General features: G+C 43.3%; 3 protein-coding genes across 3 annotated transcripts; 2 read left to right on the top strand and 1 right to left on the bottom strand.

The window, feature by feature from the left end:
* Nucleotides 1-19566: 19566 nt before the first annotated feature.
* Nucleotides 19567-20009, bottom strand: LOC135365681 (histone H2B type 1-C/E/F/G/I). Its single transcript, XM_064598483.1, has one exon. The coding sequence runs from the start codon at nucleotides 19992-19994 to the stop codon at nucleotides 19614-19616; it is 381 nt and encodes a 126-aa protein (XP_064454553.1). The 5' UTR covers nucleotides 19995-20009; the 3' UTR covers nucleotides 19567-19613.
* A 257-nt stretch (nucleotides 20010-20266) lies between these two features.
* LOC135365675 (histone H2A type 1-B) lies at nucleotides 20267-20695 on the top strand. The gene has a single exon (XM_064598466.1). It carries the CDS (start codon nucleotides 20294-20296, stop codon nucleotides 20684-20686), a length of 393 nt encoding a protein of 130 aa, XP_064454536.1. The 5' UTR covers nucleotides 20267-20293; the 3' UTR covers nucleotides 20687-20695.
* A 322-nt stretch (nucleotides 20696-21017) lies between these two features.
* On the top strand, nucleotides 21018-24955 carry LOC123842852 (histone H3-3-like). The gene has a single exon (XM_064598452.1). The coding sequence runs from the start codon at nucleotides 21018-21020 to the stop codon at nucleotides 21474-21476; it is 459 nt and encodes a 152-aa protein (XP_064454522.1). The 3' UTR covers nucleotides 21477-24955.
* The last annotated feature ends 1910 nt before the right edge of the window (nucleotides 24956-26865 follow it).

Here is a 26865-nt window from a genome sequence, read left to right as displayed (position 1 = left end):
GTTCCTGTAAATGCTTTCAGAGCCGTGAAAGTGTAATGGGTGTCTTGTTATTAATAAAGGTGACTTTTGGACCCCACCCTAGGGCAGGGCTGGTTGCCAGGAGGACCAACCCGGTGATTAGAGGGTTGGAAATTTGAGTCCTGCCCCCAGACCTCTGGGGATTGGAGCGCGGCTGGAAGTTGAATCAGCCAATGGCCAGTGACTTAGTCAATCATGACTGTGCAATGAAACCTCCATGAAAATCCAAAAGGACTGGTTTTAAAGAGCTTCTAGGTTGGTGAACATGTGGAGACACAGGGTGTTTGGTGTGACATGGATGCTCCTTGCCCTTCCTCCACAACTTGCCCTATGTATCTCTTCATCTGGCTGTTGATTCATATCCTTTATCACTTCCTTTAATAAACTGGTAATGTTGTTTCCCTGAGTTCTGTGAGCCATTCTAGCAAATTAAGAGAGGAGGAGGTCCTGGGAAACTCCAATCTGTAGCCAGTCAATCAGAAGCACAGGTAACAGCTTGGGACTTACAACTGGCATCTTAGAGGGGCAGTCTTATCGGACTGAGCCCTAAACCCATGGGATCTGATGCTGTTCCCCATATACAGTATCAGAATTGAATGGACCCTGCTGGTGTCCAAGAATTGCTTGGTGTTGGTTGGAGGGAGGAACCACCCCCTTTGGGACTGGATCCAAGAACCTTAAGAGTTGGAATCAGTGGAGTCTCCTTCCCCATCATCCGTGGCTAACCTCCAGAAAGCACTGACCTGTCTCTGTTTCGGGGACTCTGAGGAGCCCTGCCTCCTGGATGATGGTGTTCATGTGTGTGTATAAGCGTTTTTACTAGATACCAGTTAACAGGTTCCCACAGAGGCCTTTGCGAATTTGGGCAATTATAGCAATGCTGCTGCGTAAACGCGTCAGTCATTCCGAGGCCGTGAGCTTGCAGTTATTCGAGCTGCTGAATTAGAGATCAGACATGCGTTCAGTTTTCGTACACACTGATGAACAGGGTTTCAGTGTGGGTGTTGCCATTTTCCCACATCCTCGGTACGGAGAGTCCCCTCCGCTTGACATGCTCGCTGTCACATGGTGTCACCGTGTCGCTGTGGGTACTGTGCTCCGCCTGGTGAGCATGGCTCGTGGGGTTGGTGTGCAGGGTCATCAGACTGTGATTTTTACTTGAATACACTAATGAGTTTGGGCCCCCCGTCCATTTAGAATTTCTCTTCTATAAAGTGCCTTTTCAAGTCTTGACAATTTTTTTTCCCCCCCACTGGGCTTCTTTATCTTTATTTGGTTAGGGAGTGTTTTGCTTGTTTTTTTATTTTTTGGCAAATGAGCTCTTTGCCATTTTGTGTTTTTCATTTTCCACTGTCAGTGGTTTCATTTTCTTTTAACATAATTTTAATATATGCTGATTTTCCGTCTTCTGCTTCATGGTGATGGCATTCTCTCCCCTAGAAAAGTCCTTCCCTCCATGAAGTCCTCTAGTTTTCACTGGGGTTATCTTATGTGAGGTTCCCTGTTTTTCATTTCCCATTCCAGATACACTGCATTTTGAACTGAAATTTTTAAGGTGACATAGAGGGGTCATTTTCAGATTTGTTCTCTATTCTTGTCCAATTAGCCCAGCAGTCTTTACTGAAAAGGTGGTCCTTCCCCCACTTTCTGCAGCGCCTACTCTATCTTTCATTCGGGTTCTATATACGTTTCTGCCTTTTTGAAATTTTGCTTTTCATTGATTTATTGTCTGTGGAACAGTCCCAGGTGGCTATAAATAGGATGGCTTCCTATCACAAATGATACTTTTAGTGCAATGCCTTCGGGTTTTTGCATTTTGTGTTGATCTTGAGGTTTCTGGGCCCTGTTCATTTCCACACCAATTTACATTAATCTTCTCAGTTGCCAAGGAAGGAAAATGCTGGTGTGTTAATAGGCGTAGAACTGATTCCACTGATTAAACTGAGGAGAAACGACCTCTTTAAAATATCATCTTTCACTCTGTAACCATAATATATAAAGAAATAAAATCGATTTTTGTACATCATTTTTTATCTAGCAACCTCTCTAAATTTATTAATTCAAATATCTCTCTAGTGTTATGTATGCATTTTATGTGTGTATTACAACATCATTTGGAAACAAGAACATTCTCAGTCCTTATCACTTACCACAATGGTAAATCCTTCTTCTTCCCAGTTACCCTGGCAGAAAAACTCAGAAAGGGATTGATTGACATATCCTGTTCACCTGGACTACTTCAAAATCCCTGTTTGACAATCTGCAAACACAGCTCCTGCTTTGCTTGTCTTGGGCATCTGGAGAGGGAGCACCAAGCATGGCTTTTTCACTTGTCCTCAACGTCTTGACATCAGTCGAATTCAGAGCTTCTGGACCAGCGTGATCTTGGGGAGGCTGGTGGCTGAGATCCAGGCGAGGATGCTGGTGATGAGCGTGGTCCCCTGGATGCTGGATGTGAGTCCCCCATCCCTAACAGGGAGAGGCAACTTCCATTATTTTTGCCCAGGAGGGCAAGGATCATTATCCTAACTGAAAGGGCCCGGTGAATTTTGAGAGAAGCTGCAGGATAAATATTCGAGGCTGGTGCAATTTATACATTGCCTCTTGAGATGACATGTGGAACTGTAGCTCACTACGTTGCTTTGTGTAAGAGAAAGTCAGTCATCTAAAAGGTGGGGGGAGCTAAGATTATCAGCATCACACTCACGTCAAGTCAACCCCTAACCGCCCCCCCGCCCCGACTGGGAACTTGTAGCTAGAGACGGAGTTTGGAAATGAGAGAGACTAGGGTCCTGGCTACAGTGTTTGAGCCTGTTCGGTGTTTAAGTTCTTAATGTTGGCAGGTTTAATTCCTAGTTTTAGTGTCTGCCTCAGTGAGCCCAGTCAGTTTGGCAGAACAACTCGATTTGGCGCCTGTTGTCTTTTTTTTTTTTTTTTTTCTTTTAAACCGTGGTAATGTATCATGCTGCAATAGGGCAATAGGAAACCAACACATTTGTCTAGCAGCTGTTCATTCCTTTTCCCTGCTGAGTAGAATTCTATTGCATGAATATACTACATCTTGTAGCCATCTTGTATTGATGGACATTAGACAACTTCCAGATTTGGGCGAATACAAAGAGGACTGCTGTGAGCATTTGTGTATGAGTCTTCGTGTGATGAAGGGGAATGGAATAGACCCTCCTGGAATATCCCACTTTGGCATATTGATTATTTTGAACAAAATTACTTGAGAGACAGCTGGTACAAGAAGAACTCTCTGACCCTCATTTTTCCCCCTGAAAGCAGGAAATAAATCTTCCACGTGAAAGGTACCCTCCCTGTACCAGGAGGGTAGGAGACCTCTTTCTCACCAGAGTTGGGAATTTAGGACCAACAGGGCTGTATAGACAAATCTTGTTACTTCACTAATTTACTACCCCAAGCCCAGCTTGTCTTGTCGATTCTTCAGAAATTTATTGTTTCTTTGTCTCCAAAGTATAGAAGCTGCCTGCTTTGCTCACGTCTCTGAGTCATGTTTTTATGGGGCTCCGGCACCTATGAAACTAAATTTGTTTTTCTCCTGTTAATCTGTTTTATGTCAGTTTGATTGTTAGACCAGCCAAAGAACCAAGGGAAGAAGGGAAAAATCTTTCCATGTTGACAATGATCATATATTTCATTTTCTTTTGAGTAGAAACTCAGAGTGCAATAGCTGAATCATATCGTAGATTACATGATTAACTTTTTTAAGAATCAGCCAAATTATTTTCCATTTTCCATTGACAGCACAAGTTTGCCACAAGAGTTCCAGTTCCCTCATGTCCTTTGCAACACTTTGCATGATTAGTCTTTTTAACTTCAGCTTTTCTAGTAGATGTGTAGTGGTCTTTGGTTATGGTTTTAATTTGAATTTCCCTAATGGCTAATGATTCTCAACATCTTTTCCTGTAGTTATTTGGCAATCACATACTTTCTTATGGAGTGTCTGTTCGTATCTTGTGCCCATTTATTTAATTGGACCCTTTATTCTCTCAGTGTTGAATGTTGAGCATACCAAAAATACAGTCCTTTATCAAATGAGTGAATTTGCAAAGATTTCTCCCAGTTTGTGGCTTGACTTTTGATTTTCTTGTCTTTTGGAGAGCAAATTTTTTTGTTGAAGAAGCCCAATTTATTTGTTCCCTTTTGGATCGTATCTCTGGTGTCATAGCTAAGAACTCTTTGCCTAACACGAGGTCACAAAACTTTCTCCTACAATTTCTCCTAGGAGTTTTGTGGTTTCCATTTTATATTTAAGTCTGTAATATTTTTTTTTTTGAGGTTGTTTTTGTAAATTATGGCCTTTTTCTTTCTTTCTTTTTTTTTTTTTGCACCTGTGGATATTCAGTTTTTCCACTTATTAAAAAGGATATCCTTGGGGCGCCTGGCTGGCTCAGCCGTTAGGTGTCTGCCTTCGGCTCAGGTCATGGTCCCCGGGTCCCGGGGTCCTGGAATCAAGCCCCACATCGGGCTCCCTGCTCAGCAGGAAGCCTGCTTCTCCTTCTCCCACTTCCCCTGTTTGTGTTCCCTGTCTCGCTGTCTCTCTCTCTGTCAAATAAATAAATAAAATCTTTTTAAAAATTAAAAAAATAAAAAGGATATCCTTTCTCCACCAATTTGCCTTTGGGCCTCTCTCAAAAATCAGTTGTTCATATATGAGTGAGTTTATTCTTGCACTCTATTCTGTTCCATTGACCTGTTTGCCTGTTTTGTGACACCATGTTGCTTGGCTTTCTATAATAATTCTTTGAAATCAGTAGGTGAGAGCCACCCATCTTTGTTCTTCTTTTTGAGCTGTTTTGGTTATCCTAGATCCTTTTCATTTCCATGTGAATTTGAGAATCATATTATCAATTTTTACAAAGAAAACTTCTGGGTTTTAATTGGGTTTGTTGAATTTAAAGATCAGTTGGGGGATAACTGACATGTTAACAATCTGAGTCTCCTGACTTCTGAATAAACTATATCTTCACATTGAGTTGCCTCTTTAACTTCTCTTGGGAATATTTTGTATTTTCCAGGGCACAGACAGTTAACATCTTTTGTCAAATTTATCTCTAAGCATTTCATATTTTTTATCATATTATAGAATAAATTTAAAAATTTCAATTTCTGATTGGGGCACCTGGGTGGCTCAGTCGGTTGGGCGACTGCCTTCGGCTCAGGTCATGATCCTGGAGTCCCGGGGTCGAGTCCCGCGTCGGGCTCCCTGCTCGGCGGGGAGTCTGCTTCTCCCTCTGACCCTCCTCCCTCTCATGCTCTCTGTCTCTCATTCTCTCTCTCAAATAAATAAATAAAATCTTTAAAAAAAATTTTTTTAATGTCAATTTCTGATTGTTCTCAGTATATAAAAGTGAAGTTGTGTTTTGTACATTAACTTTGCATCCTGTCACTTTTCTGACCTCACTCATCGGTACTACTAGCTCTTTGTAAATCCAGTACAAGTGCTTCCTTTTCAATTTGGATGACTCTTCCTCTCTTCCTCTTCCTCTCCCTCCCTCCTTCCTTTCTCTCTGTCTCTCTCTGTTTCTCCTTCTCTCTCTTGTTCTTTTTTTTTTTTTTTTGCCTGATTTCACTAACTAGAATTTCCAGCACAACATTCAATAGAAGTAGTGAGAGCAGACATAGCTATCTTAGTCACAATCTTAGGGAGAAATCGGTGATTCCCTTTTAAGAATGGTGTTAGTTGAGTTTTTTGTAGATGCCTTTTATCAGGGTGAGGAACTTCTGTTCCTAGTTTGCTGAGAGTTTTTATCAGGAATGGATATTGGATTTCGTCAAATGCTTTTCTGCACCCATTGAGATGATCATATGAATTTTCTTTTTTAGTTTGTTAATGCAGTGTTTTACACTGATTGATTTTCTCATGTTAAACCAACCCTACATTTTGGGGATAAATCAGGAATGTTTGATCATGCTGTATTATTTTTTTTAATATATGAATAGATTTTAATGTCTAAAACTTTGTTTAGAATTTTTGCATCTGTGTTTGTGAAGGATATTGGTCAGGAGTTTTCTTTGTTTGTAGTGTATTTGCCTGATCTTAGTATCAAAGTGATAACCCTGTTATAAAATGAGTTAGGATAGGGGTTTTACAAACATCTCCTTTAAGATGCCAGAAGGTAAGTTTTTTAGGCTGTGCAGGCCTTAGAATCTCTGCCACTGCTCTGCTGTTGTAGCGAGAAAGTAGCCATAGATAACTCACAAGTGACTGCCATAGCCCTGTTCCAATAACACTTTATTACCCAAATCAGCTGATGGGCTAGATTTCGCCTACACACCATTATGTGCCAACCCCTGAGTTAGGAAACATATCTCCTTGGATCTGATACTTATGAAAATTGCAAAGACAATCATACAAGAAGAACAAGTTTGGGGGACTATTAAATTAATATTAATCCTTATCTTAAGCTATGGTAGTAAGGGTGATTGGTATTGAACTAAAAATATACCCACATGTATATAGCCACCTGATTTGTGACAAACACTGAAGTGTAATGGGCAAAGGGTTATCTTCTTAATAAATTGTGTTGGGTCAATGATATGTCCATATGGAAATATCCATATGGAAAAGACTCTTAAAAATCAACAAATAAATGTTAAATAACCCAATAAAAAATACTCAAAGATATGAATAATCTCCTCCATTTAATGACATGCAAGGTACAGGAAGCATATGAAAAGGTATACAACATCATTATTCATAAGGGAAATGAAAATTCAAATTAAAACAATGAAATATCACTGCACATCTTCTCAGAAGGACAAAACTCAACAAGCCTAACAAGTTATAAAGGCAAAGATATGAAGCAATTAAAATCATTTTACATTGCTGAGAGAAGACTGAATTGGTTTCTCTATTTTGGAAAAATATTTGTCAGTGTTTATGAAAAGTTTATGACTACCTTATAAACTGTCAATTCTACTCCTAATTATATGCCTGAAATTAATGAATGCATAAGTTCACCAAAAGACATACACAAAAATATTCACAGAGCTTATAATACCCCAAAAAACTAAAAGCAACTGAAAAGTAACCAGGGACATTAAATTTTAAATTGTTAGCATTTCCTGAAATTGTCTTGTAAGCATTCTTAAAGTACAAATTAACACTTTAGCCCTAATAAGATGTTACCATAACTTCCAGGCCATTAGGAGTCAATCAAATATTTTAGCATGTGTATATTATTTTTAATCAAGAAAGAAATTTAGAATTCAAATCTACAAACTTTAAAGTATTGACTTTGTAACATAATTAATGTAAACATAAATTCAAAGATATTATGGTTTGTTAATCCTCAGCTTAATATTTTACAAAGGATGAGCTTTTTGATCAAGCATATAAATAAAAATATTTCAAAATGGTATTTGAATCAAATAATGCTGGCAAGCCCAAACACAATGTTATACTGACCTGCCCTGTTATCGAATGCAATAGAAGGAAACTGGCAAGGATGATTTTTGAGTTTACGGAAGTAGTTTGGAGGGTCTGGTCCTACTCCTACATGGAGGAGGGCATTCTGCCTCTTCCTGGGTTGTGTTCATGGGAGCCTGAAGGACTGAGAATGGGAACAAATAGGATCGCAGTACTAGGTCCCTGGAGCCGGGGACTATGGAGTTGAGGAAGGCCCTGAACACATCACTTTTGTTCCTGGCAGCGGGATTATTGGGATTAAGTATAAAAGCACCTTTGGTCTCCTCTATTAGACTATGAGAGCAAGGGTAATGTCTCACTCCTTTTTGCTTCCCAGATGCCTGAAACAGTTCTTGGCAAATAGGCACTTATTCAACAGTTATTATTTATTGCACCATTATACACCATTTTTTAAAAAAGATTCTATTTTTCTATTTATTTATTTGACAGAGAGAGAGAGTACAAGCAGGGGAAAGGGAGAAGCAGACTCCTTGCTGAGCAGGGAACCCAACTCAGGGTTCTCAGTCCCGGGACTCTGGGATTATGACCGGAGCCAAAGGCAGACGCTTAACTGAGCTTCCCACGCGCCCTGCACCATTATACACTATTATATTATTCTCAATTATCCAGGTGCTTGTAGGTCAGGTGTGGAACTGACTAGATAAGGCAAATGAGGCTTAATCCAGGGCCAAGTTTTGTGGGAAGAAATAAGTATCAAGAAGTACTAGACATGCAAAACCAAAATCCTGTGAGGATTTGAATCCAATATCTTTTGCTTACCAGATAAGTAGAATGGATTGCAAAGCAACAATCTATTGTCCTAGAAAGGAATTTATTTGATATGCACCATATGGACAACATTTAAGAGCATGCCAGTACACTTTTGGAATTTTTTTTTTAAGATTTTTTATTTATTTATTCATGAGAGACAGAGAGAGAGAGAGAGGCAGAGGGAGAAGCAGGCTCCCAAGGAGCAGGGAGCCCGATGCGGGACTCGATCCCGGGATGCTGGGATCATGACCTGAGCCGAAGGCAGACGCGCCACCCAGGCGCCCCACTTTTGGAATTTTTAATTGAGAAGTCACATTTTGTTTCTAGCAGGAAACATACCAAGACAAACCTCTTTGGTACAAAACATCGCAAAGGCCTGAACAGAGGAGGCTGTCAATTAGGGAAAATGAGAGATACAAATTGTTTTTTTATTTCCTATCTTGACACCTATAAAACATTGTTCCAAAGAAAAAAACCAGTTCTTTCCACCCAAGACAAATCACCAATTTCTGAAGTCCACATGTTAGGTGTTGGAATGTGTACTAGGTTACAATGTGATAGTTACAGCTCTTGAGGAGATGGGAAATGTTCAAAACAGGAGCCATCCTCCCCCCCCAACCCCCCCCCAAAAGAGCAAAAACACAAAACAAGTTTAAAGAAAGAGCTGGGTGGGGGGAGAGAAAAACGCTTTATCAGATCAAAGGAATCAAGAATGAGCATGGAAGGATAAGGCTGAAGCAAGAACAGAGCAGAGAGGCCACAGACATGGGAATGGGAATTTCTCTCTGAGAAAAGAACGTATTTAGTAACTGGGTATGAAACAGTCGTTCATGGTAGAAATGACTTTTTTTTTAATGAGCTGGGAAATTGTAGATGGTGTTGAGTCATGGTTTGAAATGCAGGTCAAGAAGACGGAAGATCTTCTGAAGAACTTGGGGCGGAGGAGTTACGTGCCTGTCGGGTGGGGGGGGAGGGACAGTAAAGGGTGCCCCAAACTGAGAAGGCGCACTGAGACTGGAAAACTAAACAGGGGGCTCCATACAGTTTACACAGAGCTTTACTCAGGGTAACTTACTGACAGGGAGAATCTGCTGGAAAATGAGACAGGGCAGCTGCATGGCTATTCTCCAAAAAGTCCAGACAGCAGTCCCCGGATTTTATAGAGCAAGGGTGGGGGGGGGGGGCCTCGCAGAAGGGCACTGTAGTGAGATCAAAGGGGTCACCTGCACCTCATTGACAGCTAACCTTTAATTAGATCTTGTGACCCCACCTGTGTGTCAAGAAGGGGAAAGACTGTTATCTCTAATAGATTAGAGGGGAGGCCACAGCAAGCCCCCCCACCCGCCGCATCCGGCCCTTGGCAGTCATTCCTAAAGTATGTGTATTAATCTCCAAGGGCTGGGAACACGGGCCCCAAAGAGGCCATCCTGCAAACCCGAAGAGGGAGGAGTCAAGAATGGAGTCAGTGTTGTCAACACTCCTACACGTGGTCAAACTGAGCTCTGAAGTCTCTTTCTTTAGCTGTGGGCCATCAGAAAGGGGCCACCAGGGGTGGAGAAGCCAGAGCACATCCCAACACGGAAGAGCCCCAGATGCTGGGCCACGTGCCTTCTATCAGCCTCTGGCGTCAGAGGTGAGCTCTGTGTGACACGGCATTTCCTCCACAATACTGTGTACCACAACTGGATGAAGGAATGAATGAACAGAAAGAGAACTTGCAGGAGCAAAATCTGGAAGATTTGGCAAGCCATTGGAGGTGGGGATCTTTCTGGTGCATGAAGAAACCCACAGCTGTGTAAATATGTTCAATGAGCTGGTGAGCACTCGTGGAGAAGGAAGGGGGACGGACACGGACTGGGGTGGAGAAAGCACAGATTTGGGGGTAACACATGTTGCCTGCCAACATTGACTTTGCCAGGTATCAGCCACGTGACTTTAGGAAGATACTCCACACCCTCCCACCCCTGGCCTAGCCTCAGCTCCATCTCTAAAATGAGGATAATAGTATATGTTTGTGAAAAAAATAATAAATTGGATTAAATAAAACAAGGTGAGTGACTCCCTTTTTCTGGTTCCCTGACACACAGCCCTGAATGGCGGTAGTGATCGATGACCCCTGCATGGTGGTTTTGGTGGTATTTTGAAGAACGTTTCAGGTCACACAGTTGCCAGTGCAGATTTAAAGGAAGGAGGAGAAGTTGAGGCTGGAGATGGGTTTGGCAGTCATGTGTGCCTTCATTCGTCGGACCAGATGGCCTACTCCATAGTCTGGCTGTGAAAGAGTGATGGAACTTTCAGAAGGCAGGGAGTTGGAGGTAAGTGAAAGAGAAGGAAAAAGACCAGGCAAAGGCACACATTAACCGTGCCCACCCAGAAGGCCACAAGGTCCCTCGGCTGGATGAGCAGGGAAAGGCTGGACAGCAGCGCCCTTGAGCGGTGGTCACCGTAGGTGCAGGGTGGGATGGACATCTGGGGGCTCTAGGGGAGAAGTCCTTAGACACCAGGGTTTCTCTTCTAGGAGAAATGGAAATCCAGAAGGCAGCAGTCTCAGAGAAGGGGATTTATAATTTCCCGTTAGCTTCACCCCCTGAAACTGGCAGGCTTCATGTCTCCCCTAATGAAGGAAGGTCCTGAGTCTGAGACTCAGAGAAGGGCAGGATATCTGGAAGTGACACAATGTGTTCATTGCCTTATTTGGTATATAAAAATAATGCATGTGCCAATAATCATTAATGAGAAACATCAGGAACGAGAGGAAATCCGAGTTTTAACAAAACCAAAGGTTTTTGCAGGGGGAGAAAACTGGGAACTCAACCAGGAGTGCTCAGAGAATGCTGGGAAGGGATGAGTTGTCTTTGATCTTCTGTATCAGCCACCAAAGGAAGTAAAGAAAATTCGTTGAGGGTCTCCCATTTGGCAACAGTGGATCCAAGAAATATGACTTCACTCATTTATTCAGAGATGTACCCTGTGCCTGGCACTGTTAGAAGCTGGGAAATACAAGTAGTGACCAAAATAGACTAAAACAGAAAAATACATCTCTCAAGGGACTTACATTCTAGTGGGGAGGGTGTTAGGGTGACGAGAAGCCAAAGAATAGGTAAAACATGCAGCATGTCAGATCTTGGTACACATTATGAAGACGAATAGAGTAGAAAGTAGGTATAGGAAATTAGGGTGGGGTCGCTCAATGATAAAGATGACTATTAACCACGGCCCCACTGACAAGGTGATGCTCGGTGTTAGGATCTGTGTCTCCACTTACAAAGCCCAGAGGTCCCATCCCACCGCTGTCCTGACCTGCTTCGGCCCTCTTAAAGATGAGCATCAGGCTCACTTTTAGGGGTTCCCAGTGTAGGAACAGGTTTGGCCTTGGGTTACCTTCCTTAGGTTGCTAGGGTGCACCTGCCGAGAATTTTCAGCCGCTCTAGTTATTAAGGAAAGGGTTCCAAGCTAGGTAATGAGAAAAGCAATGGGTAGAACCGTGAGAAGAACATCATCATTGGCCATTTAAATTAAAGTGTGTGTGTTGGGGGTGGGGAGGAGTCCACGTTTCTGTGTTTGTATGAAGAAGTTCCAGACCGCTACCCACAAAACTAGTAAATGTGGCTCCCTGTTACTGATGGGGGAGCTGGGCGGTGAAGGACTATGTTGGGAGCAGGACTGTTTCTCGTGTTTGCTTCTTGTGTTCTTTATGTATGCGATTATGAAGCCCTCGCACCTGACTGCCTAATAGAAACCGTGCAACAAAACCAATTTTAGCTGCATTGTCCCAAACGGCCAGCAGGTGGCGACAGCGCGCGACGCTCTCCCGCAGGTGGGCTGGAAGGAGGCGCCTGGGCTGGGGGCCCTTCCCTCCGGCCCACCCCTCTTCCTGTTCCTCGGTTAAGTCGCGCGGATTCCTCCGTGTCTGGATCCCCCTGTGTCACCCTTTGTTGACCAAAAGAGAAATAGATTCGTTAACTGGCCCTTTGGGGTGGGGGGGGGCGGTTGTGCAGGGGAGGCTGGGAGCACAGCCCGAATCTGCGGGGATTACCAGCATCCTGCCCGCGCCGGGCCGCTCTCCGCGCTTGCTGGGGCGGGCGGGGCGCACAAGCTCCTCATTTCCGTCTCGAGTATTGTCACAAACGTCCCAACAGATACAGGTAAATACAAGATTCTCGCAAAATACAAGAATCTCGCACCGAAAAAAACTTAGAAGTGATCGTTCGTAACATCATCCAATATCTAGTGCTTTCAAACCAAACCAAACAAAAACCACAACCCTCAGTTGCCTCAAATACTTCTCTACAATGATTTTTCTGAATTAGGATTCCATGGATTGCTATGTCTCCCAAATCTGTCTCAATGCGTATCACTTAACTAAATCTCCAAATAGTCGGGTTTGCTCTTTGGAAAAGGATTGAGAAAAGATAATCTGGGTGATGGCAATTCTCATTGTTCATGGATTGTCATTGTAGAGCCTTTCTATGAAAAGTGCCGGGGAGAAATTTTCTAAGAAACAAAAGTAGTATCATACTGATAGTTTCCATTCATATTTCATTTACATAAAAGTTAGCATCTTTAAGATTATAAATGAGGGCGCCTGGGTGGCTCAGTTGGTTAAGCGACTGCCTTCGGCTCAGGTCGTGATCCTGGAGTCCCAGGATCGAGCCCCGCATCGGGCTCCCTGCTCAGCAGGGAGTCTGCTTCTCCCTCTAACCCTCCTCCCTCTCATGCTCTCTGTCTCTCATTCTCTCTCTCGCAAATAAATAAAATCTTTAAAAAAAAAAAAAGATTATAAATGAAACACTTTTCCTCTGAAAACCTTAGTTTTTTACACAACAAGCAAACAAATTTGTTTTCTGTATCTATAGACAAAATAGGAAAGATATCTTAACAATATTCTTTTCCCAGAAGGAAAGAGAGAAGAAAAGAAGGTTTGAACCTAAAGATCCGACCTCAGGTGAGGTCAAGGTCAGATTTCAGGGGAAACAGACGTTTCAATCCCTTCTTCACTTTCAACTGACATTCACTAATATTTTCTCCTTCCCACATTAAGGAAGAAAGAACCTAGAAGTCTTGATGTTGCAAAATAGCTTAAGAGAAAATGCCTCTCTAATGAGATATATAATGTAACACTCTTCTTCATGGTACCTTTGTTTCTTGTTTAAAAAGTCCTTCTCTATAGTCATATTTTCCTATTTTATTTTCGGAAGGCCTTAGTGATGCTCTATTTACATTTAGGGGTCTTCCCCCACAACCACCCCATCACCAGTTGCCCTGATCAATTTTTTTGAGCCACCTGTCTTTTCCTCACTAACTTGAAATCTCACCTCTCTCTTTTCTGAAATTTCAACAAAAAATTAGATGTGATCCTTGGCTTCCTATCTAATTCAGTTGGTAAATGTTTCCATCTGTGTCAGTACCACATAGTATTATATAAGTCTTTTATCACTAAATCATGTTGTACCTCGCATTGAGAGTTTCTTGGATTTTTTTTTATCACTTTGCTTTTCAAATAAATGTTAAAATTAACTTCCAAATTCCAAAACTAACATAAGGATTTTGACTGGAAGTACCTTAAATAATTACACCAATTTTAGAAGAACTGACATCTTTATGCTATTTAATATTTCTTATCTATGAACATACTACATCTTTTCACTTAATACCTTTAAATAAGAGTCTGAAAGCATTGGATTTCTTCTTAACCCTACAATGCAGCAATTATGTGGTTCTATATATATATTTAATAATTTCTGAAAAAGTTTGTTATACAGAAATGCAATTAATTTTTGTAAACTGAGAAATAAACAATGACCAAAAACCAAAATACACTCTTTTCCACATATTGCTTCTCCATAATGATGATGATTTGCCCATTTCGCATGTCTCAGTCATATTTTAAGAGCATGCAAAATCTTTTTAGTTATAGAAAATAGCTCGTAATCCAGAATTCACTGCTCTCCTGGTTCTATCATTGGGCCATCTATATATTGTGTACTTAGAGAGTTACACATGTGCCATCAAGACACCCTAAATAAGGGCGCCTGGGTGGCTCAGTTGGTTAAGCGACTGCCTTTGGCTCAGGTCATGATCCTGGAGTCCCAGGATCGAGTCCCGCATCGGGCTCCCTGCTCAGCAGGGGGTCTGCTTCTCCCTCTGACCCTCTTCCCTCTCGTGCCTTCTGTCTCTCATTCTCTCTCTCAAATAAATAAATAAAATCTTAAAAAAAAAAAAGACACCCTAAATAAAATACTAAGGGAGAAGGAAAGAAAAATCAGGTTAAATAGATAAATATGTGAAATATCACAAGAGGAAACATGGGTAACAGGCCAATTTTTCTCAACTCAGTTATCTAAAAACAATTTCATCAAGTGACCAATTCTTAAGAATTACTGAAACTTTATTTGTGTATTTATCAATTTTATAGTAACTTACATTAGTGTAGTTTAACTTGTATTTGAAGATTTCTGAGACTAAGCTGACTGGCTTTCATTGTGTATTTTTTATGACAGCCTTTTAAAGAACACTCAAACAGTCTCTGTTCCAGTTGCTGCCCATCCTCCTAAAAAGAGAAAGTGCGAGGGAAGAAGGAAAACAAAAACTTAGAGAAGATTGAGCAACAGGGGAATCCAAAGGTCTCAATCCCCCAAGTCAAGACTTAGCACATATCTCTTAAGCCGGCTAGTGAATCCAAATAAAATTGCTTTAACTTTACACTAAAAATGAACCATTTAAGAGAGTCATCTCAGTGTCCACAGGCAGAGGCATTCCTCCTTTGAATACTACAACTTTTAAAAACAAAAAAACAAAAATCCAATAAACTCAACAGAGTGAGCCCTGAGATGCAAGGATGGAAAGTGAAGGTTGTTCGAGTGGGTGATCAAGCCCCGTGGCAGAGGGACCCCTCCATTTCCGCCTCTCTGTTGTCTAACCAAAGTGTTTGGCAATGGCAGAGAGTATGGCTCTTCTTTGTCACTATTCAGTACCTACACAGTATCTAGCTGAACAGGACTCCAATAACTTGCCAAACTCCTAGATGCCGCTTTCACGGAGTCTCCCGGGAACTGATAAGGCCGCGGCTCGTGAAGGCTGGGCTACACGTGAAGACTAGGTAGCCCCGTGGCCGTCTTTGCGCTGCCTTAGCTTTTCTCTATGATGTACTGAAATAGGTCAAAATCGTGTTGTGAGATAGGAGGTATAAAGTATCCAGTAAATTCGGGGCACCTGGGTGGCTCAGTCGTTAAGCGTCTGCCTTTGGCTCCGGTCATGATCTCAAGGTCCTGGGATCGAGTCCCACATCGGGCTCCCTGCTCCGTGGGAAGCCTGCTTCTCCCTCTCCCACTCCCTCTGCTTGTATTCCTTCTCTCGCTGTGTCTCTGTCAAATAAATAAATAAAATCCTTAAAAAAAAAAAAAAAAGTAGCCAGTAAATTCATAGGTAAGCTTGCTAGCAATGGCCTGAGAGTGAAACACACCAAATCTAGAGTAAGTGTCTATCTCAGTGAAGTCCAGTATCTGCGCCATCCAGGACAAAATGGATCCAAGAACACTTGTCCTAGCATCTGGGCCGCTTGGCAGCGTCAGTATCCGGGCCAGCTCTCTGGAGCTAAGTCTATGTTGAAGAGCTCTTGTATAACCTCTTCTGTGGGCCACCTTGCTTACAAATTGCTTGGGCAGTAAGAAGGTACTGAGAAAAGAAACTCAGTGACATGCACACGGTTGGTGATGTCTGCCTGATTACTGAGAACTTCCATGGAGGCATGGACCTCATGGCTGGCATTGGCATAGGCCAACATTATTCTTAGACTCCGGGACCATTCTGAGTCCATCCATCTCACTGTTCCCCAAAACTTGTCAACAAACCTCCACTTTTGTCCCCTTCACATCTTTGCCTCGCCAGGCAAATCAGCCACACACCAGTCAGTTTAGATCGATATCTTAGATCATTTCTCTTTCCAGCAAAAGTCAACAATGAGATGCAATTCTTCCCAGTGGCAGCAATCCTCCTCTCTTCCCTCTTGCCTTTCACGGATCCTCCTGAGTGGTACGTTGTTATTACTGTTTCTGATTGGCTTCAGCAGTGATATTACAGCCCATATGTTGAATACTTACCGCATGCGAGGCAGTGTTCTAGGCATGTGCAAAATGTTAATTCATCAGCACTACTATATCCCTCTTTTTAAATGAGGAAAAAAGCTAGAGAAATTAATGTGTAAATGCAAATTTTAAGTGCCACGGCCTAGTTTCAAACCTAGACAGTCTTTCTCAATCAACAATTCATAGAAAACTCATGTTAATAAAAATAAAAAGCATAACTATGTTCCAGAAGTAGAAATAACTGGAGTGTGAGCTACTTGCTCTAACAATTATTTTCTTCCTTCAGTCCTTGCTCGGGCTGGGCCTCGTATATATCGCTTCCATGTGACAATCATTTTTTTTTTAAAGATTTTATTTATTTATTCATGAGAGACAGAGAGAGAGAGAGAGGCAGAGGGAGAAGCAGGCTCCCAAGGAGCAGAGAGCCTGATGCGGGACTCGATCCCAGGACCCTGGGATCATGACCTGAGCCGAAGGCAGACGCTTAACCATCTGAGCCACCCAGGCGCCCTCCATGTGACAATCAAATACTGATGTATACATCATAGTCTTGTAGATCTGATGGTGTTCAAGAGCACAAACCACATGTTCATTGGGTTTCCCAATGTCAAGTGTATAGCATAGTTTCCACAGTAAATGAGAACAGATTCACTTATAAAGATGAGAAAAAATATTAATAATGTGCAAAACAAGGTCTTCAGGAATCCCTTTTTTATTATTAAAATTAAAAAATTCTGCTCTACTTTATGTGCAGAATGCAAATATGTCTTCATGCAATGCAAACTCTATAAAGAGAGTTGCATATCTAACATTTGGGGGCAATATCAAGAAAAGTGACACTTCGAAATTAAAGCTTAGAAGAAGTCATTCAAATCAATGGATAGTTTGTAAATATAGTTATTACTAATTGGATATTTACCATATATTATCAAAACTTGAAAATGAAATTAACCAAAGTTATATTACAATGGAATTAACTTTAACACACCAAAGGTATAATGGAAGAATAGATATCTGCATGGTATCTAGATATAGGGCCACTGATCTTTCCATAGACTTTCTTAGTGGGGCTCTATTAATTCCTTAGGGAATGGGTGCCTTGATTTCAACAACGGTTGGAGATTAGTTTAAAAAGAAATATGTACACAGTAGAAAAATGAAACATAATCATTTGATATAACTGGAAAAAAGGCTACATACAAACAGCTAGTTCTAACACAATGTTCTAGGCATCATTCTGGTTTGTGAATTCTGGGGAAGACCTGTCAAATAGTCTTAAGTACTTTGAGCAACAAATATCTATTTTGTGATATGATATTTCACAGTGCACATTTTTTGCAATGATATACTGTGTTAGTTTAGCTTTGAACCAGTTTTTCTGAAGCTGATTAGCAATGGTTAAAGTGATAACTGTTTTTCAAGGAAAGGATTAAAACAAAACTTTGCCTAATTTACAAGGGGACTCCATCAAGGTGCAGATTACCCCAAAGATGAAAATTTGATTTATTTACCTGATTTGTTTACGGCTTAAGCAGTTTAATTTTCTGAGTAATAGGAGAATTAGCTGGGATCTTTTCAACATCGTAGTTTCGAAAACAGTCTTTACAGATTTTCATCTGGGAATGGACTATTGCCTATGACTTATCTTCTTTCTCAATCCCTGTCCTTTTCTCACAAATTCTGGCTTTTTATTCTGATTTCTATATCCTATAAGACAAACAACAAAAAAAGTATTTAGCTTGGAAATTATCATCTGACTATTTGGATTAATGGAGAGGGTCCGGGTCTCATACGACAGAAGTGACTAAAATTATCTATGTTCTGTTTATTTACAGATACTCACTTATCATTAGTGTGGGATGGAGATGAAGGAAAGAACTCTCTTTTCTTTCTTTGTTTTTCCTTTCATGACTGTATATTCTCTACATGGAAACATACAACAAACCAGTTAGTAGCAATTCAAATCCATATATCCATATATATGGAGGCAGTCCCAAATGCTGGACAAACTGTTAGAAGAAGCTCAAAAACGGAAAGAAATTTCAGAGAGCAGGCAAGATGGAAGTGGGCATTGAAACATGAGTAGGATTTGAATCAACAAAGAAGTGTATATTTGACACCGGATTTAACAAAATATTGTTTAAGGCATTACCACTGTATTAAATTTAGATCCGTTTTAGATAAACTAAATAATGTATTTAAATTAAATCCATTTAAAATTACCTAAACCCCAAACCAGCCATAGTGGAAGCTTCCAAATGCTTTATAGATCGTGATTTTTAAGCTAAGAGATGCAGAATATGGAATAGTTATAATGCAGACATACTATTGTTGGGTGACGGGTTCTTATTTACAACCTAACTGACACGGAGTGTGTTCTTCCTCACTGGCTCCAGGCAATGTCAAACATAGGATTTAAAATACCAACAAAAGGAACTTTACAATAGTTACTGATTTTTGTTTCAGGACAGTCTAGGATAGCCATCAAGCTTCTTTGCCTTCATTGGACCGCCCCCCCCCCCCCAACCCAGTCCTGTCTCGTCTTGTATTTTCCATTATATGGATCTACGGCAAAGGGAAAGCGGCACCCTAGTTAGAAATAAAGCATGGGTACTTCTCACACTGAAGATGACACCCTCCAAATTGCTTTCTCTCCAACGAAAATTCCAAGAGGAAAAGTATAAACGTCATTCCTACAAGGACAGAACGCTAAAGACGAGGAGAATGAAAAGCAGCCCAGACTCGGGAGAATGTCTCCTCCAGCGGCTGCTGTGTGCGGGGCTCGGGGGCCGGAGTGGCCGGGGCCTCCGCGCATGCAAACCCGCGGTCGCCTCCCAGGCGCCGGCAACCAATCAGGGCGCGGAAAGGAAGGCGGCAAATTCAAACTGCCCGCGCAACCCCTGCGCCCGCGGCCGCGCCCAGCTCTTTACTCTCGACCGGTAACCGGGGTGTATTTGAATGTGCTTCGAGCTTAGCTTTCTCTGCCAGTTACTTAATCCTAATGGTTCCCAGAGCCGGTGGCAGAGCCCTTTTGAAAATAGTTCCCAAGGGGCAGTGACAAGCTCAGAGCGGTTGCTTTGCACAAAGGAGTTTCAGAGCTTTGCCAGGACCTGGTAATGTTTCTTGTCGCTTAGTTATCGCGACAGGAAAAGTCTGACATTGTTCGGTGATTGCCGTACCTCGCAGAGCAATTACTGTAAAGTTACAGGAGCCCAGCACGGAATAAAAACAAGCAGCAGCTCTCTTTGAAAATATGGGGGCTCTTAAAAGAGCCGTTAGTTTCCAATTTGCCGCCAACTCACTGTTCACTTGGAGCTGGTGTACTTGGTGACGGCCTTGGTGCCCTCGGACACGGCGTGCTTGGCCAGCTCCCCGGGCAGCAGCAGGCGCACGGCCGTCTGGATCTCCCGCGACGTGATGGTCGAGCGCTTGTTGTAATGCGCCAGGCGGGACGCCTCGCCCGCGATGCGCTCGAAGATGTCGTTGACGAACGAGTTCATGATGCCCATGGCCTTGGACGAGATGCCCGTGTCGGGGTGCACCTGCTTCAGCACCTTGTACACGTACACCGAGTAGCTCTCCTTGCGGCTGCGCTTGCGCTTCTTGCCGTCCTTCTTCTGCGCCTTGGTCACCGCCTTCTTGGACCCCTTCTTCGGCGCCGGGGCCGACTTGGCGGGCTCGGGCATGATTCGCAACAGATCAAAAGCTCTCTAAAGAAATAGGGGGAGAAAAACGTAATGGGTCCCATTTACAGAGAACCTCTTATGCAAATAAGGTGTAAATTACACTGTTCTCTGATTGGTGGCTGTTCAGGGTAACGTCTTCCCAATCAGAACGCAAGGATTCCAAAGTTGCATTTCCATTGGTTAAGCTGCAATCTTAACCAATGAAAAATTCTCTTTTTCAAGCCCAATAAGGGTTATAAAAACTGCTACCCCCACGCTTTCACTTTGGTAACTTACTGTTGCGTCAATCTGAGGTCACAATGTCCGGGCGCGGGAAGCAAGGCGGCAAGGCGCGCGCCAAGGCCAAGACTAGGTCATCCCGGGCCGGCCTGCAGTTCCCGGTGGGCCGCGTGCACCGCCTGCTCCGCAAGGGCAACTATTCGGAGCGGGTGGGCGCCGGCGCGCCCGTCTACCTGGCGGCCGTGCTCGAGTACCTGACGGCCGAGATCCTGGAGCTGGCGGGCAACGCGGCGCGCGACAACAAGAAGACGCGCATCATCCCGCGCCACCTGCAGCTGGCCATCCGCAACGACGAGGAGCTCAACAAGCTGCTGGGCCGCGTCACCATCGCGCAGGGCGGCGTCCTGCCCAACATCCAGGCCGTGCTGCTGCCCAAGAAGACCGAGAGCCACCACAAGGCCAAGGGCAAGTAGTGGTCTAAATGACCATTTACGGTAGCTCGAGTAAGTCGAGTCCAAACCAAAGGCTCTTTTCAGGGCCACCTATATTTTCTGGAAAAGAACTTTAACATTTGTTTTATACTAAATGAGAAAAAGTGGGACGTAGAAAACTTGAGCCATTCTCATCTATCCTCTATCCCGGGTTGAAAGCAGAACACTACATTAAAGTCTAAACCTGCGATGAACGATAGGTTTTCCCCCATTTGAGAATTTGTGGTAATTGGAAAACACTCCTTACATACCTTGTTGAGTTGTTTACCTAGTCAGTGTGCGTCCACAGGGAGCTATTAGCTTTTGTCAATTAATGAAATTTTCTGGTGCGCAAAAGCTTAGCTGGCTGAGTTTAGCAGTCGGCGCAGCAAGCGGCCGGCCGCCGGCCACCGGCGGCGTCAAGAAGCCGCACCGCTACCGGCCCGGCACGGTGGCCCTGCGCGAGATCCGGCGCTACCAGAAGTCCACCGAGCTGCTGATCCGCAAGCTGCCGTTCCAGCGGCTGGTGCGCGAGATCGCGCAGGACTTCAAGACCGACCTGCGCTTCCAGAGCTCGGCCGTCATGGCCCTGCAGGAGGCGTGCGAGGCCTACCTGGTGGGGCTCTTCGAGGACACCAACCTGTGCGCCATCCACGCCAAGCGCGTCACCATCATGCCCAAGGACATCCGGTCCCCTACCGGCCCATGGAGAGCTTCACTGCAGGATAGTCTTCCCCCATCCAAAGGCTGCCAAGAGTCGCATCCAGTTTTCCTAACAATACATAGGCTTTGAGGCACTGCCCTCCACCACCCTCGATGTTGCCAAATGGATAAACTACTGGGATTCCATGGGTAGCTATGACACCATTCTGGAGCCCGAGAAAAGTTTCTCACATTTGGGATGAGCCTGAAGTCAAGGCTGTTGCCTCAGCGTAGTGTGTCACACCTTAACATATAAGGGATGTTTCCCATAACTAGTGCTATTGAAGTGTAAAGTGTTGCTAATCCCAAAGGCTGTTCTGCGTTACAGACTTAAAGGTGCAAGTGGAGTGAGGAAAACACTATATAAGTAGAGGATTCTGGTGTGCTTTGACAAAGGGCTGCTTAGGAATGGAGTGTGTAGTGGGCTCCTGACGAGCCTTGGTCTCCTCCCAGCGGGCAGGGTTAGGTATGGAGGAAGGTCGATTGATGTGCATCACACCTAACTTTTGTTGCTTTTGTAAGGAAATAAGGAAAACCCCTGCCAACGGTTTTTATTCCCCAGGGCACAGAATCTTGCCTCCTACTCTCTGTTCACTGATGATGTCATCTCAAAAAGGGGGGAAAAAACATTCTTAGCGGTTTTTTCTTGAATGTCATGGACACCTTTGCCTGGTGACATTTGTGGAAATCATTCTCAGAATAATATTTGAAGTGCATAAAATGCAAAAATTGCAAAAAAAAAAAAAAATCCCATTAGTTATCAACGTATTTTTAAGAATAAAGTTGCTAGGACTGACATGTGCCTAAACAGTGAACACATTACATAATACAATCTTGGTGAGCCTAAGTGCTATCAATAATTAGACAAGTAAAATAATGGTTCAAGATACTTTGGCAATTGTTATGAGAAATGAGATTATCTGTGATTTCCATTGGGTGACAAACTCACAGGTACTAAGGTTGTGGCCTAAATTCATTATAAAGGGAAATGCTAAAGATCAGTCAAAAGTAAATTATATTTTTCCCCATCCCAACTCATGGGGTTTCTCCTCACTACCACCCCCCGCCCAACCATGCACTGACGATTTTTATCCTTGGAGGTATTTTGGCGTATATGGACTCCAGGTTAAAAACCCTTATTCTAAAATTTGGTTGACCTACCCATGACTTTTCAACCTAATTATAATTTTTCCCTGAAAGCACCCCTTCCTATATGGGATTTCTTTAACACTTAAAGTCTATTAATATGTCATATTAATATTCATACCCTTTTTCCTATTTCTTGTACTTAACTACTTTTTTTGAGGTAAAATACTACTTTTTAAGGTAAAAACTACTTCTAATCCTGGTATACATATGACTTCTTGGAATAAAAATAAATGCTGACAACAGGATCTAACAATGATAGGTACTCAGATGCACCCCACCCCACCCCCCAGTAGAATATTTGACTTTTTGATGGGCTTTATAGAAGCTGTGTGACCCAAATAATTTTACTCATTATTTAATTGTTCTGTCCTTAAATATGTCTTCCCATGATAGGGAAAGAAAAATGACTTTTCCTCTACTCTTCTGAGTGTTTGGCTGAGATCCCTGTAATAAAAGACAGCTGTCCCAAGAGAAAAACACACACAGCACAGTTTATTAACATTGTTAAACAACAGAAATTCAACTGAGTAAATTTAAAGGTCAAACTGGCTTTATTCAATGATTCCTGGATCAGGCAGCATTCCATCCAGCAATAGAAAGGAGTTCCGCTGAGCTATAGAAAAGGCTTTTAAAGGTGGAAAGGTGGCAGAAAAAGGAAATTACTAGCAAAAAATGCATTGTTTCAGGCAAGGTCGTCCTCCTAAAGGGATTGGACGGGCCACTGGGTGGATTATCTCACTAGCAGTCTAGGTTAATTGCACTTGGTGAAAGGTTACATTCCTGGGGGTGGGCGTGGGAATCTGGGAGTGGGACTATGATGAGATTAGGTGTTAAATCTTATTTTGCTGATGTCGGGTTTATACAACTGACTCCATCTGGGGCCTGCTGTCTCCTTTCTAACATGTGTACCTCATGTACACATGGAAGCTACACTGGGCACAACGAGGAACCCCCAAGGTGCCTTAGAAATACCGCTTAAATACTGTCTTCAGCTTGTCAGGGAGCAAGAATTCCTGTCCCCTTCAAGGGTCCTTCTGGCCTGACTAAGAATCCAATTGACATGAGAAAGATTAACAAGAGAAAAATCTAATTTAATAGCATTTGTACAGGGAATCCACACAGACCTGGAAATTCCAAAGACAGGCAGAAGAAGGCATCTATCTCATTCTGAACTAAGGAAAAGGGGTCTGGGGTTTCGAAGAGAAGGGATGACCTGCATGGGGCAGTAAGAAGAGCAGGTGTTTTGTAATTAGATGTTTGCCCTGCCGAACAGATGGGTCACTCAGATAACTTTTATCTCTGTTCATAATCCTCTTCTGGGAAAGACCCCAAATTAGACTCTTTTATGCAGTTAAGGGAGGGACAAAAGTTTCTCTCAAGACCACACGGTCTTTATTGTCTTCAGCTCAGAATAATCTCGGCAAAGTGGCACATCTTTGGGGCATCCTGCCCTCGGCCCCTATAAACCGAAGACAAAAGGTGCAGGGAAGTCAGTTATGGGAAGGTTACCAGGAAAACAAGAATAAAGTTTGTTAGGCAGATTTTAAGTTGGCACCTTCTCCATTGATAAGGGTTTAAAGCTGTTTACTGGTTTTGCTGGGTGAACTGGGAGACCCTGGGCCCTGAGGTCTGGACCCAACCCATATTAAAGATATCGCAGAAGGCTCTTGGTCTCCTCACGAGAAAGAATTCAAAGGCAGACACAGCACAGTGTATGAGGGGTACAAGCAGGAAAGTTTATTCAAGCAAAAGTACACTCTCAAGAGAGCATGGTGAGCTCAAGAGAGAGAACTGTGCATCCTGCGGGCTGGGTTTCTATCTTTTATTGACAGTTGTTAACTAGGGGACAGAATATTTATTACTTGGGGCTGGAAGCAGGGTTTTGAGCTTTTTCTTCCTCACTTGCTCAGGGCTTTCCTGTCGTGGCGCCACCATCTTGGGCCTGTCTGGTGGGATCCAGCCTCTCGTGGACGCTGCCAGGACAGGCCTCTGACCTTCCCCACAGCCGGCCACAGCCTCCTCCTTGCTGGCCTCCGGGCATCCTGTTAGAGCCTAAACTAACTGCCTACTCTGACACTGGGATTAACCTTTGTCCTTCCAGGTAGAGAGGGAAGGAGGGACAGCTTTGTAAATCTACTTCCTGCTTTTAGGGAAATAAGCAGGAAGACAAAGGGCGTTTCTTCTATCTGCTTCATCTCAAATGCCTTCAGCTCAAAATCAACCTTATGCCAGAATGGAACATTTTGGGGTGGCCTATTCTGCTACTTCTCAATACTTAATGCTAATATTTTGTGAATAATAGTACAGTATTGGGTCTGTATTAATAAAAAATCTGAAATGTGCATTATATTTCTAAATGATACACAGAATATTTCTAAACAAAAAGTTTAAAGCAAATGAAAGCTCTCTCTTTACTTTTAAGGCTTTTGGTTTTTTCATTTTAAATCTAATGTTCTGTGTTAATATAATTGAGCACTTTTTCTTTTATTTGTAGATATTTATATATCCATTAGTTTGGATAATCTACTCATTTCAAGTTCCATAGGCTTGATGAGGACTTTTTATAATAGTGCAGAGAGACAGTAAGAAAACCATGTGGTTGTGGTGGGAAGATTGAGGGGGAAGGGGATGGAGGAAAGAGGGAAGGACGATGATCAATCCTTCCTTTAGCCTGATGACCTGCCCTTGCCTTGGCTGGATTCTGCTCCTTTCCCTTTATGTCCCATAATGATGAAGTTTTAGAATATATATGAGGTTTGGTGGGGTGGAGTACGGAGCCGACGACCAAGAGTTCTTGAGCGTCTCTGGTGCAAAAAGGTGGTTGTATTAGACCCCGGGGACAGGACCCGTGGGCAGAAAGAGCTGCTCCGGTTTGTGAGGTGTGGCTGACTTTATACTTGGGAGCTGGGGAGGCGAGAGTCCAGAAGGACTGTTGTGTGCTAAAGACTCTCGGGGTCCTGGAGGCCTGGTCATCGTCAGGCCAAGGCTGTTTTCCCCTCTAAGGAGGCACGAACAGGAAAACAGATGGGGGTTTCCCGGAGGAATGTTACATTCCTCCTATCACACGTCCTTGTCAATGGGCTTCAGGTTTAGAAGAAATTCCATTTTATTTGCATTTCCTTCGGCCTCAGCCTCCCTTAATTTTAGGGAGGGGAGGGTGATGTTAGGGCTTCAGGAACCGAGTTATGGGTCTCTGGAATTAGGCTATTGATGAGAAAGCTTCCTTGTAAATCACTAGGACATTGGTAAACTGAGGGAGACTCCTGTCCTGCAGGACTGTGATCTTATCAGTTAACCATTTGTTTTTCCTTTAGGGCAGCCGGGAGTGCCTGAGGAATGTCACACATACCACATGGGGGGGGGGGTGTAGGGGGTCAGCTGCTGCTTTGTCCTCAGCGAGCCTTCTGCTCCCTCATCACTAATCAATGTATTTGTGGGCTGCAACCCAAATCAAAGGGAAATAGGAGGCCTGGATTTCTCTCATGTGGAATAACATCTGAAAGCAGACGGAATACACACGGAAAACCTCTATCGTTGGAACGGAACTCATGCGTGAGTTCACGTCTTGGGGAGTCACAGACGGCAAGGGCACCAGGGGGCTCCCGTCGGTTAAGCGCCTGGCTCCGGATTTCGGCTCAGGTCATCATCTCCTGTCGTGGGATCCTGGGATCCTGGGATCGAGCCCCGCCCTGGGCTGGGCGCTCAGCACGGAGTCGCTTGTCCCTCTTCTCTCCCAAATAAGAAAGAACTGCACCAGGTGAGTGCACAAAGGAAAGTTTATCTGCTGCAAATAAGGTCAGGCGGATAACTTCCAAAGCCATGACTCCCCAGGCAAGGGGGGATGGGTTGCTTTTATTTAGGCTTAGGGTGAATATTGAGGAAGATGGGCCTCCTCTTTGAATGTAGAGGTGGCGTGAGATTGAACATGTGCTGGAAACAAGCCTAGACACACACGAGCCCTGTACCCCTCCGTGGGCGGATTTCAGGATGATAAGGATGTACAAGTGACTGTCAGTCACTGCGTGGGTCACTCCGTGGCCCACCTGTGGAGTCGGGGTAAGTTCAGGCGGGTCTGGGCGGTCGTTAATGCTTGAGGGTGGTTCCCCACTTCCCATCACGGGATACTCCGCCCCTCGGCTCTGTTGCCCCAGCTAAGAGAGCAGCTGGTCTCCCGCTGTCAAATAAATAAAATCTTAAAAAAAAATTTTGTTTTTGGTTAAGATGAACCTCTCCGGGTTTCCGAAGGGCTATTTGATCAAATGGCACGAAGACATATGTTCACGGTGACTGCAGCATTTAGTACCAAATTTCATCAAATCTAAAGCACCCAA

Source organism: Mirounga angustirostris, unplaced genomic scaffold, assembly GCF_029215605.1.
Source record: "Mirounga angustirostris isolate CCGP_5_RB_7025 unplaced genomic scaffold, mMirAng1.0.hap1 SCAF_8, whole genome shotgun sequence".
Lineage (NCBI taxonomy): Eukaryota > Metazoa > Chordata > Mammalia > Carnivora > Phocidae > Mirounga > Mirounga angustirostris.
Note: the sequence above shows the minus strand (reverse complement) of the source record. Positions and strands in the feature narration are given on the sequence as shown.

What these genes read in the sequence shown, in the direction of transcription:
- LOC135365681 (XM_064598483.1), bottom strand. Translation starts at nt 19,994, where the DNA reads ATGCCCGAGCCCGCCAAGTCGGCCCCGGCGCCGAAGAAGGGGTCCAAG.
- LOC135365675 (XM_064598466.1), top strand. Translation starts at nt 20,294, where the DNA reads ATGTCCGGGCGCGGGAAGCAAGGCGGCAAGGCGCGCGCCAAGGCCAAG.
- LOC123842852 (XM_064598452.1), top strand. Translation starts at nt 21,018, where the DNA reads ATGAAATTTTCTGGTGCGCAAAAGCTTAGCTGGCTGAGTTTAGCAGTC.